Source organism: Myxine glutinosa, chromosome 4 (genome assembly GCF_964187855.1).
Source record: "Myxine glutinosa chromosome 4, kmMyxGlut1.1, whole genome shotgun sequence".
Taxonomy (NCBI): domain Eukaryota; kingdom Metazoa; phylum Chordata; class Myxini; order Myxiniformes; family Myxinidae; genus Myxine; species Myxine glutinosa.
In genome coordinates, this window is record NC_136264.1 from 176,497,773 (window position 1) to 176,514,046 (window position 16,274).

The 16,274-nt window shown below is 42.5% G+C and overlaps 1 protein-coding gene across 6 annotated transcripts in view; it reads left to right on the forward strand.

The window, feature by feature from the left end:
- Nucleotides 1-15,079, forward strand: part of LOC137425505 (cystine/glutamate transporter) — a 126,219-nt gene extending 111,140 nt beyond the window's left edge. For 2 of the 6 annotated variants that reach the window (XR_013623250.1, XR_013623251.1), the window contains 5 exons: nucleotides 1,893-1,989; nucleotides 10,357-10,506; nucleotides 12,964-13,141; nucleotides 13,909-14,405; nucleotides 14,499-15,079. Coding sequence is in view for 3 of the 6 variants with exons in the window: in XM_068114009.2 (XP_067970110.2) it covers nucleotides 1,893-1,989; nucleotides 10,357-10,506; nucleotides 12,964-13,141; nucleotides 13,909-13,973 (490 nt within the window). In the remaining 3 variants the exon portion in view is untranslated. Of the gene's footprint in view, nucleotides 1-1,892; nucleotides 1,990-10,356; nucleotides 10,507-12,963; nucleotides 13,142-13,908 lie in introns of all 6 variants that reach the window. The other 4 variants (XM_068114009.2, XM_068114010.2, XR_013623252.1 and 1 more) reach the window with 3 other exon arrangements.
- Nucleotides 15,080-16,274: the final 1,195 nt, after the last annotated feature.

The following is a 16,274-nucleotide window of genomic DNA, read 5'->3' on the forward strand; positions in this document are numbered from 1 at the left end:
GTGGAAATGTCTTCCAGAAAATGTTAAATTGCACTCTTCCATTAAGGGTTTGAGCAAGCAGTTCACCACTGACTCTCTCATGTCTTCCTCCATATCTACCTGCAGTGGTAAAAGGCACAATCAATAATTTTGTGATACAAGGTTCAATTTAAACTTTAGTGGCTGCTTCATACTCACACTTTTTACCATGGGTCCACAGGCACTCCTTCCTGATGACCGCAACTTGTCCCTCGTCTTTCTGTGCATCTAATATAGTCTGTTGACTACCTTAAGTCGATTTTCATTGCCTTACATTGAAATGTATAAGGGCCTTCATCAGCACAATTTCAACAATAATATTTGGCACAAGGGTGATCTATAACTACTGAGATGGACAAATCCTTTTTCTAACCGGATGTCGTACTCAGCTGAAGGGCAGCTACCTCTTGTTATAGGTACTGCAATTGCACTTAAATGACGAGATATTCTTGGTGCTGCTCTGCTTGTGCAATCCATGACCGATGTTTCATTCTATCTGCACAACTGGAAGGAACTATTTAGGTGGAGAGTCTTTGGTCAGTAAATCAAGAAAGCTTTCTTGAGACCTTTTCATTTGCTTAGATAACTCGGTGATGTTCTAAATGATTCTCGACAAAAGTACTTTGCAGTGACATAACCTTCTGCATTGACACACTGAGAGCTTGCCAAAAAGCTTCCTCGTTTCCTCATCCCTTATCTCTTTCAACAAGTGTGGCAATGAAGGTAGCCTATCTCCCATTTCCTGGAAGTTGAGATACACCAATACAATCTCGGCTTTGGGTGCTTATCTTTCCTGTTGGCCTATTTTTACATTGTCAAGGCCACAGAGAGAACTCCTGCTTTCCTTTGCACGCTTCAAAATACCACTTCCAGTCTCCTAAGAAAGTTTGATCCAAACTAATGCCGAGGTGCTGTTCGATGTTCGCAACTGTCCGATTATATTGTCAAAGCGACACAATTGTCCTTGCATGATGCACGCTACTTATTACTCCCTCACTCCAGCACTAATTCATGGATTGTCTCCCTCTCATTTCCTCACTACCACCAGTCGTTGCAAGTGAGATGCACAAGGCCTCTCATTTACTCCCGTCATTTCCATTGCGCTCCCCATGGTGCATGAAGTCTTATTTCATGTGAGGTTTCCTCTTTCATTTTGTGGTGACACCGGGAGTTTTTATCCATTTCCCCTGTCTGAAAAAGCAAAATCAAGGTCACCTGACTCTTCCATTGGTGGGACACATATATTTCAAAAGCAATAGATCCAGAACTGACCCCTGGAGCACTCTATTACTTTCTATACTTTCTATCCCATTAAATGCCAATTTACTTTTATTCCCTCCAAGCCTGGTGTTGGCTTAGCCGTGAGGGTGTTGGCTTGGGATCATCGGATCCTGAGCTTGAATCCCAGTTGATCGCTGAATTAACGCCAGGGGGGTTGACTGAGCCTGTCGTCCTTCTGAGGTCGGCAAATTGAGTACCAGCTTGCTGGGATGAATGATCCCGGTGTGTACCCCAGATTTAGAATAGGTACACCGTATCCCTGCACATCGTAAGAGGTGACTAAGGGTTGGCGTCAGGAAGGGCATCCGGCCATAGAAACATTGCCTCAAACAGGGAACCATGGTTGTCATGGGGCCTGCAAGGCTGACCCCCGCTCTAGCGGGGAAAATGGCCTTAAAACGATCATTCATTACTTTTATTCCCTCCGTTTCCTGTTTCCTCTTTTTGTGCCAAATCCACTTCCTCTTTAAATATAGGATAACTCAAAATATGGAAGCAAAAGATTGTTGTCCTTGTAAAATTTAAACTCTGGCAAATTGTAAAGAATGTACTCATATGCTGTAATTGGAAATGTATTTTGTTTATTTTTCCAGCACGTTCTTCGTCGCTTCACGTGAAGGCCACTTGCCTGAGATTATCTCAATGATTCACATTGAGAAGCTCACTCCATTACCTGCTGTGATTGTGCTGGTGAGTCACGCACCTTCACGCTGTGCTTCCTACAATGCTAATAAGTGTTAGTTATTTTGAATAACATACTCAAAACACTTATCTATTACAATGACAACTACAGAGTTCATAGAACACGTTACGTCACACAGTGTTCATGTGTATACTTTGATTTAAATAAAATAATGATTTGATTTAAAGATCCTTTAAAAACGACTAGAAGTTGAGCGTGACTGAAGCAGTCTTATACACCATCATTATACATCACCCTATTTAACATGCGCAAGTACTGCAAAACGGGAGGTTATTGGTCGTACTGAGAAGGTGATTTGTGTTCTCCAGTGTTCAAGTATATAATTAAATTTAAATAAAATAAAGATTGTAAAAGTCGTATAAATAAATAAATCCCGGAATTTACCGCCGGTTTACCGCCATCGACACAGTATCTATTACGCCACCTTATTCTAACATGTTACATTAGTTATTCGTGCCTGGTGTTTGTGTCCTGTATGACGTCATTAAAAACAGTAAGTTTCCTGTTTGGAATGATTTGCAATTTTGTTTGACTGCCAGACAGGGAGAGAGATTAAGAATATTTTCTCACTCTTCTCTGTGCATGCGCGATTGGGACGAATTCTGAGCCAAAATACTGTAAAACGGCAAACTTGGCTCCCTATTCATGTTCTGATTCGTGTTCCCCTCCCCCCCCCCCCCCCCAACTTGGTAACTTACATAATAGTTGGACATCAAACTCATTCACTGCCCACATGACTGCACGGGCACGTCTGACACCTAAGACTGTTGAATACACCTTGACCTGCGTATATCACAACCAGCCTTACCATGGTATAGTGCTTCTCGTGTGTCGCATGGCTAAGGATGGTAAATTTAACTTGAAAACTATAAATTGTAAAATTGTGCTGAGTATTTTCCTTCCTAGCATAGCATATCATAAATGGTATCAAGAAGTGAAAGGGTAAATTCAGAATATAGTTCTTGCCACACATTAAAATGAGAAATGCCAACCACATACCTGCTGTATGAAGAGCCATAGGATTTCCCTTCAATGTTATTTTACCACCCATCGATGCTTCTTCAATTAAATGCTCTATTCCGCTATGGAAAATAATAACTCAAAATATTTATGGTGTTTGACTATCACAAAATCGCTCATAAATAAGAAACCCAGGAAAGTATATTAAGGTCTTGAATCAGCAATTCAAAGTTTCACGGTCAACCTGGAGTTTTAATTCCTTTGCTTGAAATTTAATCCAAGAAACCTTTTCTTTTTATACCTGCAACGTGTTGTTGTTGGGGTTCTTGTTGTGGTTCGATTTTTGAAATGTGCACCCATTGGTCGATCAGTTGTCGGACCACGCCCACATCTGTCGCTTGACTCCACAGAACATAGTACTGAGACGAAATTATATGGCCGCCATCTTGTTTCCTGGTGGGCCTAAATAAGCCTGTATAGCTAGGCCTCTGCTGATTATACACTGTCTGGCTTTATTGCATCAGATTTCCATTGGCTTTGTTTGGGTTGAGTATTAAATTATTAGTAAAGTTAATCAAGCCCGTATGCACCTCCTCACAAATAGCGTTATGTAATTTTTAGATGACGCCATTTGCGCGTTTACCAATTGGCCTGTTACTGGATTTTTAAAGCCAATTCAATATCGCACTTAATGGCAAAATCCCGTATCTTGAATGACCACATACAAGATTTTATGAAGAAAAGGTTTATTACCACAGATAGAGTGGGAGGGAAGAAACTTGGTAACTGAATACACCTCGGACGATCTTGAGTCCAGACTAGATCTACTGTCGTCTATGTACCCCACAGATGATAATAAACTAACCCTTCCTGCTGCTCCGGTTCAGAGTAGGTGCATTAGTTGCCTGAAACCAGACCCAGCTCTCTGATACCAGACTATTGGTGTTGAAACCAAACTATGAAGACCCTCGGAGATGTATTGCATAATCCCTTCAACAGCAAGGATGAGGAAGTTGAGTTGACAGAAGAGGCGAATATATATATATATATATTAGGGTGGCCCTTATTTTTGAAAGTTTGAAATGTTAAGGTCTCACCTTCTACAACTGGTACATTTGCCCTAATCACGAACCAGGCCAAATGTCAGCTAAATGCATAAATATGTAGAGGTAGTCCAGCAACCTTGAACATTTCCCCCTATCGGCCATGTGATTGAGGTCATGTAACACTAAAAACACATATCACAGATAATACAGTATGTATCACAGAAATAAATAAACACCGTTTGATAAAACATGCTTCTGAATAATTATCACATATATGGACGAGAAATATAAAATCTTAAAAAAATAAAAGATATATAAAATCTTGATTCTTGAAGGTGCCTGGACTACCTCTAAATATAGACGACCTTGTATAAAATTCTGACTGCAGTGTTTCTATCCCAAATAGATCACATTTAGGCCATGAGAACATTCAAATTAACATTTTAAAATTTTCACCCCGTTTAAGGGCCACCCTAATATGTATGTATGTATATATATATTGTGTCATAGGTTGTGACCACAGTGCGGTCATTCTTCAGTGTTGATCTAAGAATCATGGTGAAGCTTTTGTAGATCTACACACATCATTGCTAGGACAAAAACCTGAAGACGCATCAGTGTACTTTCGGGCTGGCAGGTTGACTTGGAGACACGCACACTCACCTCTAACCTGTCTAGCCTGGATTAGAATCCCGACACAGCTGTAAACTGTCATCCTGGTGTTTCACAGGCAGGGTGCTTCATGAATGTGTGTGCCGTCCCTCAGATGGACATTGAACTTGGCGGCCCATCTACTGGTATTAGTTGATGGATGTTAAAGATCTCACGATGTCCTTCGCATGGAGTAGGCAAGCTGTCGTCGGCAGCATGGAACAAATTACAAATTCCTATCCTAACCTACAGGAGGCATTGCATCAGTGATACAGCCGCGCCCTCAGCCAATGATGCCACCCCACAGTCTTGTGCTGCATACGAAGGAAGTGTAGTTTCACCTGAATTACAAGGACATTAGAGTGGACAGAAAAACCAACTCAAAAACAGAATAAATGGTTTGAATCTGCAATTACCATATCGTGAAGCCCGAACAAGACACAGGCCCACTGTATGAAGATTCACATAAGTTGTGAAGAACCATTCCTTATGGAGATAATAATTCACCCAGAATTGGCATATTCACCAGTAGACTGATTCAAAAAGAGAATTCAGCCTCTCAGAGTGATAGATATTTCAGTTGGGGAATTACTTCATTACCACAGATCCCAAGATGGTGTAGTGGGGGATAAATCTCCAGGCAGACAGTTCAATATTTTAGGGGGCACTGAAACCTCCAAGATAATGTTAAATTTGGAGCCAATTAATTCAGTGCTAAAGATTCCTCCACTCTGTTCCTCTCAAGCCGCCAATAAAACTGCAAGCTGATGACAGTTGGTATGAAACTAAAAGTAGGCCACAAAATATTCCTCAATCCAAAACCATGATCTTTCTACCCTCATTAACCACACCAACTCCTCCTCCTTCCTAATTTCCAGTTTTCACTCCTCGGAGTTTCCTTCTGTATCCATCTTGCCCACCCCATGCATCCTCTCCTTCCCCCAATCCTCCACACACCCTTTGCTTGTCCAAGTCTCCAAATACACAAGCGTTACGCCTAGGTCCCCCGTCGGGGAAGTGATGTGATTGACAAAGTGGAAGACGCAGAAAACATGCTATGATATGATATTTCGCTCACAAGGTTCAGACATACATGGATGCGGCCATCTTGGATTTTGACGTGGCGACCCAATTTTCAATAGCGTTCTTCCTTATGCCGAGATACACCCACATACCAGATTAGAAGTTGGTACTTCGCTTATTTTTCAAGATATTCCGCTCACAAGGTGCAGACATACATGGCATCAGACATACATGGCGGCGGCCATCTTGGATTTTGACGTGGGTTGCACCCACACACCAAATTCGAATGCGGTCCTTCGCTTATGCATGCACGCCCGCAAGCAACGCACGCACGCACGCCCGCACGCACGGACAGACACACGGGCGGAGGGGAAAACCATAGTCCCACTTTCGCTCCGTGGTGCGACGGGGGACAGTAAACTGCTTCGTGATCGGCAGCAAAATGTTGTTTCCAGTCTCAATATATTTCTGGAGAGTTAATGTAAAGTATTCTGGACAAGCAGAATACCCAGAACCAAAAGTCACCAAAAGTCACCAAAAGTCACCTGTATGGTTGGACTTCATTAGTGGCATGATCAACAGGAAGTGGCAAACCAATGGATAACTCTTCTGCCCAGATTCCTTTTCTTTCCTTTATTTATGTCAACCCCTGCCTCCTTTCCCCTGCAAAGGTAACATGTAGAACAATCTCTTGCGTAAACATCTCCTAAAAAGAATGATCATTCATACTTTAAAAATACATACAGTATTACTTATCAGGGTGACTCAAATTTAACCCGGACTTGTGTTGCAAGGATGTAAAGTCATGAGTCATGTCAGGATGTAGATTATAAATGTCGAGGGTAATTGTCTTCACATTTGGTAATCAATACTCTATAAAGTCAAAATCACATGTTTCCTGCTCTAATGCACGTGCTGATGATAACGCCAGGAGCAAGACAGGTAATAGGAGGTGGAACAGCGGATAACTCTGAAATTTCAGTCCAAGGAAAACATCAATCCTTTTTAAATTTGCAGACAATTTTCTGCACAGTATGCTGATGATTGTGTGTCAAGGGCATTTGCAGGATTAAAGACCACCTTGGCGTGAGAAGTTTCTGAAGAACGAGGCTATTAATTAACAATGATGACCACATACACGTTATAAGGCATTTTACAATGAAGGCAAATGAAAAGTTCCACTTTGATGGGACAGCAGTGTATGTAGAGCTGGAGAACACCTTCACTGTGATTCAAGGATAGTTTTTGAAATGTAGGTGCAGGATTAGTTCCCAGTTGCCCTAATACGAAAGTCCACATCAAAAGAACCCCGAACACACTTGGAATATGTCTCTCAACCCCAACGGATCCCACACACTCACCCTGCCTCACCAAAAGGACCGTCTGGTAAACCCTCTTATCTCCGTCCTAAACAAACCACTTGAAGAGGTTAAGTCACTCAAACTTTTGGTCCTCACCATCAGCTACGATCTTTCTTGGGAATACCATATTTCCAAGATGGGCTCCAAAGCCAGCCGCAGTCTGGGCATCCATCATCATGAAAGGTCCTTCCTTGGCCAATCTGAACTTCTGACAAACGGCAAGGCCTTCATTTGCAGCTGGATGGAATATGCTCTCCCATTTGTGCTGCCGCCCCCGCCTCCCACCGTGCCCTTCTTGATTCAGTGTAAAACAAAGCCCTTAAAATCATTTGGATCTCCTGCGACTAAATGAGTATCTCGGCCTGTTACTTTGACATGGCAGACATGTTGGTGACCTCTTTTTTTTCTTTTTCTTTTTTTCTTTTTTGTATACAAGATCGAGGCTCGTGAAAGAGCGAACATTAATCACACAGAAAGACAAACCGACACATAAAACATATAACATCGGGAGCGGTAGACAAGATGGGGAGAGAGGGGGAAGGACACAAACACAACATTTGAGAGCAGGGACCGAGAGACATGGAGACATCGAGAGATCTGAGAGAGGGCGAGGGCTTTGGGGGGGGGGGGGCATGGGAAGGGGGCGGTGGGAGAGGTATAAAACATATGGACACTGCCAGGACTTCCAGGAAAGAAGTTGGAATTTCAAACAAGGTGGATCTGGGGTGAATTAGCGGGGGTAGAAAAGATCAAGGTTTTGGATGGGGGAAGATAAGAGATGGTGGTGAACAGCTGTTTTAAAGACCTGGAGGGAGGAGTGGGATTGAAGGGAGTGAGGGAGTTTGTTCCAGAGGCGGGAGAAAAGAGGAATGAAAGAGTGAAGGTGAGCAGAGAGCCGAGATTTCGGCAGTTTAACCATCAGAGGGTTGCTGGCAGATCTTGTGCGACCTGTAGGAATATTTGGGGGACAGAGCACGGAGAGAGCTGGGGGTGCAAGGCCAGAGAGGAGTCGGTCTCTTCGTATCCGGAGAGGACTCTTCGTATTCTTCCGACTCCTTTTTGGTTTTGCACCCTCTGCCCTCTCTCGACTCTTCCCTCCCAGGTCTCTGCAGGGCACACACAGTCTGCCAATAACCCTCTTAACCCTTTGCCAGTTATTCTCAAAATCCAGGCTCACTTATCACCTCCACTCATTTGTTCGTCTTTTCGCTCACCTATACAACCAACTTCCCCAGTCTGTTCAGTCCCATTCTACCTAACAGGGCTTCATGACAGCTGTTAACCACTGACTCAGGTCATCCCCCATTCATATTAATGATCTCTTCTGCACAAAATGACCCCATTCCCTAGCACTCCTTTTTATGCCTCCGGCGAAGAAGTCGAAGTCGCCGGAGGCATTATGTTTTCAGGTTGTCAGTCCGGCTGTCCGTCCGTCCGTCATAGATTTTCATTACTGCAATAACTTTAAAATCTCTAAAGGGATCTTAGTCAAACTTTGAGCAGGTATTTATAATGAGGTAAAGATGAACTGATTCGACTTTGGGGTCAAGAGGTCAAAGGTCAAATATGTTATAGGTCCATAACTTGAGAACAGCTCAAGTGATCTCATTCAAACTTGGCACAGGTATGTATAATGTTGTAAAGATGAAGTGATTACATTTTGGGATCATAGGTCAAAGGTCAAAGTCCGTAATAGGTCTATAACATGAGAACGGCTGAAGTGATCCAATTTAAACTTAGTACAGGTATGTATAATGATGTAAATATTAACTTATTCCATTTTGCGGTCAAAGGTCAAATCTGTAATAGGTTTATAACTTGAGAACGGGTGAAGTTATATCATTCAAACTTGGTACAGGTATGTATAATGTTGTAAAGATTAACTCATTCGATTTTTGGTTCAATAGGTCAAAGGTCAGAGGTCATGTCAGGTAAAAATGTGCTAACTTGGGCACAGCTAAATGGATTTAAATCAAACTTGATACAAGTATTATGATGATGTAATAATGTGGACAGAGGCATATCAGTCAACGTCATGATGTCGAAGAGTGCTGTTCTAGTTAAAATTTGAAATGGCTTTTGTTACGTATCCCTTCCCGAACCCCGGTTACGGTGCATCTCAGAGTCTTGAGAGGGAACATTGCAGAAAGATTTCTTATTTTGAGTGTTCTAATAAACCATGGTAAAACCACACCAATGTAATTGTAGAACAAAACAAGTAATTGTATTAAGAACTCAAATACACAATAATAACACTATCAAAGAAAGTACAATGAAAATGTCACTTGCATCAAATGAACAATACATGTGATGGTACAATCATTCCCCAATTCTCTCAAAGCAATGAACTCACGACACGCCAAACGTGAGTGGACTGTAACATTCCCCAAAGTCCTTGCACAAATCCCCACACTGGTTGAAGCCATGCAGAACCACGAGAACAGGCAGGTATCGGTACGGCGGTGAACGAGGAGTTACGAGGTGAGAGGTCGATATGGGAATTGAGTCGATATGGAAACCAACTGCAATCAACACGATGAGGTCGATATGGGAATCCCAATGACAAAACAAGATGCACCAAGCTGACAGCCTCTTCAAGGACAAACTGGCGTATCGTAATGGAGGCGCTGGCTCCCTCCAACAATGACTCACACTTCGATAAACCTGAGACGCAGGTTTAATTGCGATCGCAATATATGACGATGTCGCGGACAATCCCTTTCCCGGGATGCCTCAACTCATTCGCGACCGATATCAAAAAAGTCCGCTCACAGCCTCGATGCAACTCACAGCTGTATCTCTCTGATGGCCATCTCGTCCTCTCTCCTCCTCTTCCGGTTTGTTTGTTGCGTCTTCATTTTTGCTTCACAAACACTTATTTTTACCTTTTACTAAAGTCATCTCCATATCACACAAAAATCTTAACAACAATATTACCTGAAACTAAAAATCCTGACAGTATATAATAACAACAAAGGCGGAAGTGATGGATCCGTAACACTTTACTATGGAATATATTGGCATCGGTAGGGGACATTTATTGCAAAGCAATTCTCCCGTTTCTTTGTGTGTTGCTTGTTGCACCTTCTTGATTTTGTCTGTTGTCATATCTGAATCTCTTTCTGCAAGTCTTATTGTGCATATTCTCCAACTCAATGTTTATAATCTCATTACAATCAATCGATGATAATGCAATCCGGAATTTTGAGAGACCGATATATTTTATCGACCTTTCTGACTCAAACCAGCACAGAGATATTGAGGAAACAGAATTGTGGGATGCTGTGTGATAACCTATTCTTTTGCACAACAGGCTCCACTCGCGCTGATTATGATATTTATCGGAGACATTGGAAAGCTAATAAACTTCTTCAGTTTCGCACGCTGGCTTCTCAATGGGCTTGCGGTCAGTGCAGTCATCTATCTTCGTTACAAAAAGCCTGCTCTACATCGTCCCTTCAAGGTACAGAAAGTAACTTAAACAATCCCTGTATATTTTGTCTTGTAAGATAAGAATGGCAATAGTTATTATATGTCTCTGCTCATCATACAGAAGAGGGAAAGGGGAGAATATTCTTGTTTTTCCTGTTTAGTTCTTTCTTTCCAACAAACTACAATTGCACAGTTGCACACCATCCTTTCATTTCTGAGCCAATCCTCGTGAAATTTTCCACGGACGTACCTTGGCCCAAGAGGCTGATAGTGCATGACAATATGACTACCTTGTGCCTCAACTTGGAAGCTACAACTATCGCGGACACAACTTCGTGGTGGTTGTACCCCCCAATGCAAGTCGGAAGCCAAATCTTCCCCATTTCTTCCCTGCTGCCCAGATTCGTCAGGGCAGCGCGATCACGGTCAGAGTGACGATCGATCCCCACGGACCGGCCCTTTCCCTCTTTTCTCTGTCTCTCTGTCTCTCAGTCTCTCTCTCTCTGTCTCTCTTTCTTTTTCTTTCTCTCTTTTTCTTTCTCACTCTCTCTCTCTCTCAAACTCTGTCGTGGCCCTGACTTCGTGAATGTGGGGGTACACTATCCTGGATGTGGGGGATCTCTGGGTCGCTCCAGAGAGATCGTTCGGCTGTCTACATGCCGCGGGCTTGTTCGAGAGAACTGTCCAGGCCTATACAACAACACCTTGGTAGCTACACTCACTAAGGTATCCTTCAATTAACTCTTTGTTTTTCCTGAGATGGCATTGGTTGTTCCAATTCCTTTTTTCTCCTTCCCTTACTTATATCTCTCCAAAACATTTCCCTTCTCTCTCCACTCCTTGCACACTCACATACTCTCCTTTCTCTCTCCCATAATCAAGCCATTTTCTGTTCATTTTATCGCTCTTGTTTTTATAAGTCCTAGTCTCCCTCCATCACGATCCATATTTGTACTACAACAAAAAGTTATACACTTATCTAGTGATAACTGTTGGATCTTTGAACTAAATATAGACAAGGTCAATCTTTAGAGTTTAAACGAATAGTCCACGAACTAAATGCAGACAGCACAGACAGCTTTTTGTTATATTCAAAGGACAGAGTGGTCTGGGTTGCAGTCACCCCACAACTTCCACCACCTCCACCTTCCTGCTATTACTCCATCCAAACACTAATTTTAGCTCACCTGGAACGAAGTTGAGGGGAGCTTATTGCGCTGGCGCATTGTCCGTCCGTCCGTCCGTCAGTCCGTCCATAAACACTTGCAACTTCTTCTCCGAAACCGCTGAAGGGATTGTGACCAAACTTGGCACAAATAATATTTGTTGTGTGGTGACTAAAGCTTGTTCACAGCATTTTAAAAAATCAGGGTCTAAGGGGGTCTACCATGGGTCAAAGTGGATCCAGGTTTGACCCCTCAAAATAGGAATTTGCTTTCTTCTCTGAAACTACACACACAATTTCGATGAAACTTGACCACAACCTTCACCACCCGTGCTTTACTAAAGTTTGTTCATGGCGTTAGAAAAATTCGGGTCTGAGGAGGTATACGGTGTGGGCGGGAGGGGGGTTCGACGGGGCCCAAAATATGTATTTTTTAGCTTGTTTGTTTAAAGTCTTATGATTTATGTTAGTATGATTCTACATGCTGCGCTGTCTTCTAGTAACCATTGAAATTGATTTTAAATACCTTTAGTCATTGCAGTATACTGTTTATTCTACCAAGTGAGTGCCAGGGGCATTGCCCCTATGTTTGTTAAATAGCATACATGTATTACGTACGCATACGCTGGGAGATAATTTGAGCAAAAGTACAAAAAGCTGAATGATAGGAAAAATAAAGTGGTTTAGGGGACTAGAGGGAGTATGGAGAAAAATTAGAAAGAATATATTGGAGGTGACAGGAGTAATGGAGTAGGGGGTGGAGGGGCATGTATGGAACTTGCCCCTTTGTGTGTGTGTGTGTGTGTGTGTGTGTGTGTGTGTGTGTGTGTGTGTGTGTGTGTGTGTGTGTGTGTGTGTGTGTGTGTGTGTGTGTGTGTGTGTGTGTGTGTGTGTGTGTGTGTGAGATACATATAGATAGTCGTGAATTCGACATTGTTGCGGATCAAATACAGACTTTGTAGCTTGATAATCAATACGATGCCAATTTTGCTCTGCTGCCCAAAATGTATTTATTCATTAGCATTTCAAATAGGGCACTGTGAATAAAGTATTCCCTAAACATTTACCTTAATGGAATATTTTCAGTCATTCACGGGGATTTGAGATGAACTGCTGATGACGGGATGATTTGAAACCCCATGGACTAGAGAAGAGACTTTGGAGTAGTTTGTGAAGACTATATAATAAGTTTGCTTTGTAAGCATTATGAAATAAGCTCAAGTGGCATCAAAATGTGAAAACTTTGGAGGGGGTGGGGATGAATACTTTTGCAGGCCACTGTACATTGGGGTCTCAAAATTTGAATGTTGCTGCTCCCAACAGGTACCACTGTACATGCCAGTAATCTTCTCGCTAACATGCTTTATCACCGTCCTGCTGTCACTCTACTCCGAACCTTGGAGTGGTGGAATCGGGTGCATGATTACACTCACCGGAGTCCCTGTATACTACCTCTTCATTGTGCGAAAGGGAAATATGCACCGAGTTTTACTGGCTATGGGTACGGATAAAGTTCAATCAAATGTGTCTCTTTCAATAAATAAATAATCTCGTATTACGAAGGCACACTTTCACGAATCTCAATGAATTAATTAATAGGAATAGCATTTATAAATTCACAAGACAAAGACGTTTGAGATGGAAATCTGCACCCTGACTCACAAAATGAAGTAGCAAACCTGAACTGTATGCAACTGGAATGGTGACTCGACAACATGTATTTACACATTTTTAAGCTCGAGGATACATGTAGCTGACCTCTCTTTGTTTGCTCAAACTCGTGATCACCTTGTGGCTTGGTTGACCAGGCTGGGCCCAGAGAGGATGCCTGAATGTCCAAAACTTTGCAAAACTATTAAATTCCCCACGGGGATGAAAGAACGATGACGTTGGACATTTCGACCTGCATGTTTGCTTAGGTGGTTCATGAAAGATGATGCTCATGAAGCCTACATGGTGGTAAATTAATGGTGAAGGTGATTGTTTAAGGATCTTGGCGTCCTGAGTTCAAACACCAGCCGTGCCAACACCAGACGGGTCGACTCATCCTGTCATCCTATCGAGTTTGGAAAAAAATAAGTACCAGCTTGCTGGGGGTAGTTAGAGATCAAAAGCAGTTGATATGGGAAAGCAGTGGAACCCAGCTCCATTACCCAAGTGGCACAAGCCGATGAAAGAGGATCCTTCGGGCTGTCTTAGACTTTGGTCGATGCATTGCTTTTATGATGTTATTGCAGCACCACCCTGCGTTCTTTTGTGTTACTGCAGGTCGCATCACCAAGACACTTCAAAAGCTGTTGAAAGTGATACCTCAAGAAATTACGACTTACTGATGGCTCTCTACACCTGATCAAATCCCACCTTGTCATTGCACGAATTACCTCGAATGCCTCGAATTACGACCAGCAGCAAATCGCTTTTCATGATGTATCCAGTTTTTGATAGCTCCATTAATCACACATCTTTCAACTTCTTTTGATATCCTTGTGCACATCCCTGGACAGATGGGTGATGTTTCTGATGAGAACGTCACCCAAACATTTGTTAAGAAACAAATCCAAGCAAAGTTTATTCTACTGTGATGTTTTCTTTTCTAACCAGCAATGTTTTCTTTTATTCTTTTTTATTTTGATGGGAGGATATAACTCGAGTAAACTCCAAAAACTGAAGAACAAAACTAGAGCAATGTGACTGTGTCGCCAATATGCCTCCGCATAGTCCCACAACGGGTAGATGCCCTCGTTCACTGTCCTAAAAATAAACAAGTTTGATTTAAATCCCTTCAGCTGTTTTCAAGTATCACATTTTCACCAGCCATGACAGCTTTCACATCGATCGGTGAAGCAGTTTCAGAGAAGGGATTTTTTTAATTATCAGCTTTCAAGCTAATATGGCTGCCACACCAGGTGACATATGACCTTTAAAATGTACACTCTGCAAAGGTATGGGTAGGGGATCACATTTGTGAAGTTTCATGTTGATCAGATAAGGTTCATTTTTCTATCCAAGATGACTGCTAAACCGCGTGACTTACAACATCATCATTTTCAAATTATATACAACAATGGTGCTAAATGATATTTGTAAATCTTCGCATCGATAGGGTAAGCGGTTTCAGAGATATAATTATTTAATATTTTCCTTCAATACAATATGGATGCCACACCATGTGACTACTGACGTTTTCGTGTTCATCTTTTAATTGACATGCCTAGTCAATGACACACGTAAAGTTTTGAGTCAATCGATTTGCTGGTTTGGGAGAAGATGTTTTTTTTAGGGTTGTAGGTTAAATCCAATATGGCTGCAAAACCATGTGACCTATGATGTCATAAATTTAATATTTCAATACAAATGTGTTATAGATCATGTGCATGCAATTTCTGATTTTTATGTTAAGAAATTCGATTAAAACATTTTTAGCTGGTATACCATTTCACCTATGATGTCATCATTATCATACTTTTGTTCCCCATTGGAAGCACTTGACAATGTTCCAAGTTTAAAAAATTTCCATTCAGCAGTTTCCGAGAAATTAAAAAAAAAAAAAATTTTGTATTTTTTTTTTGTATACTGAATCGAGGCTCGTGAAAGAGCCAACATTTATTTCAAAAACAAATCAACCAGACAAACAAAACACACAAAAAGAGGGAGCGGAAGACAAGATGGGGAGAGAAGGGGAAGCACACAAACCACAACATTTGAGAGCAGGGATAAGTGTGGGAGGGAGAGGGCTTGGGGGCAGGAGGCGTGGGAAGGGGGGGGGGGGGGGGGAGAGGTATAAAACACAAGGGGACCGAAATTAGCGGGGGTAGAAAAGATCAAGGTTTTGGATGGGGGAGGATAAGAGATGGTGGTGAACAGCTGTTTTAAAGACCTGGAGGGTGGAGTGGGATTGAAGTGAGTGAGGGAGTTTGTTCCAGAGGCGGGAGAAAAGAGGAATGAAGGAGTGAAGGTGAGCAGAAAGTCTTGATTTTGGCAGTTTAACCATAAGAGGGTTGCAGGCAGATCTTGTGCGACCTGTAGGAATATTTGGGGGACAGAGCCCAGAGAGAGCTGGGGGGGCAAGGCCAGAGAGGAGTCGGTAGAAGACGGAAAGACCACCAACCTGCCTGCGGTGAGTGAGTGAGAGGCCCTTGGAGTTAGCTTCATCGCGGGAGATTCCAATGATTCTGAACGCTTTGGTTTCAACAGCGTGAAGACGAGCTAGGTGTGAGGCAGGAGCACCAGACCAGAGGGGAGAGCAGTATTCCATAGAGCTGCGGATGAAAGCCTTGTATGTGGTGAGGAGCTCAGGTGTGCCAAGGAAGGACTTCGCACGACGGAGGATGCCCAGTCGGCGACTGGCTTTGGAGGCCAGATTTGAAATGTGGTTTTCCCAGGAAAGATCATGGCAAATAGTGAGACCCAAAAGCTTGAGTGACAGAACTTCTTGGAGAGGATTATTCAGAAAGTGGATGGGAGGGTTTTCCAGTCGGTCTTTTCGGAGAGACATCGTAAGAGTGTGAGATTTATCAGGATTGAAAGACATGTTCCATTTGTTTGCCCAGTCTGTGATTTTGTCCAGGTCTGCAGAGAGTGAGGAGGCTGCAGACTGCCGATCTGAGGGATGAGGAATGGAGCGACAGAGAGTA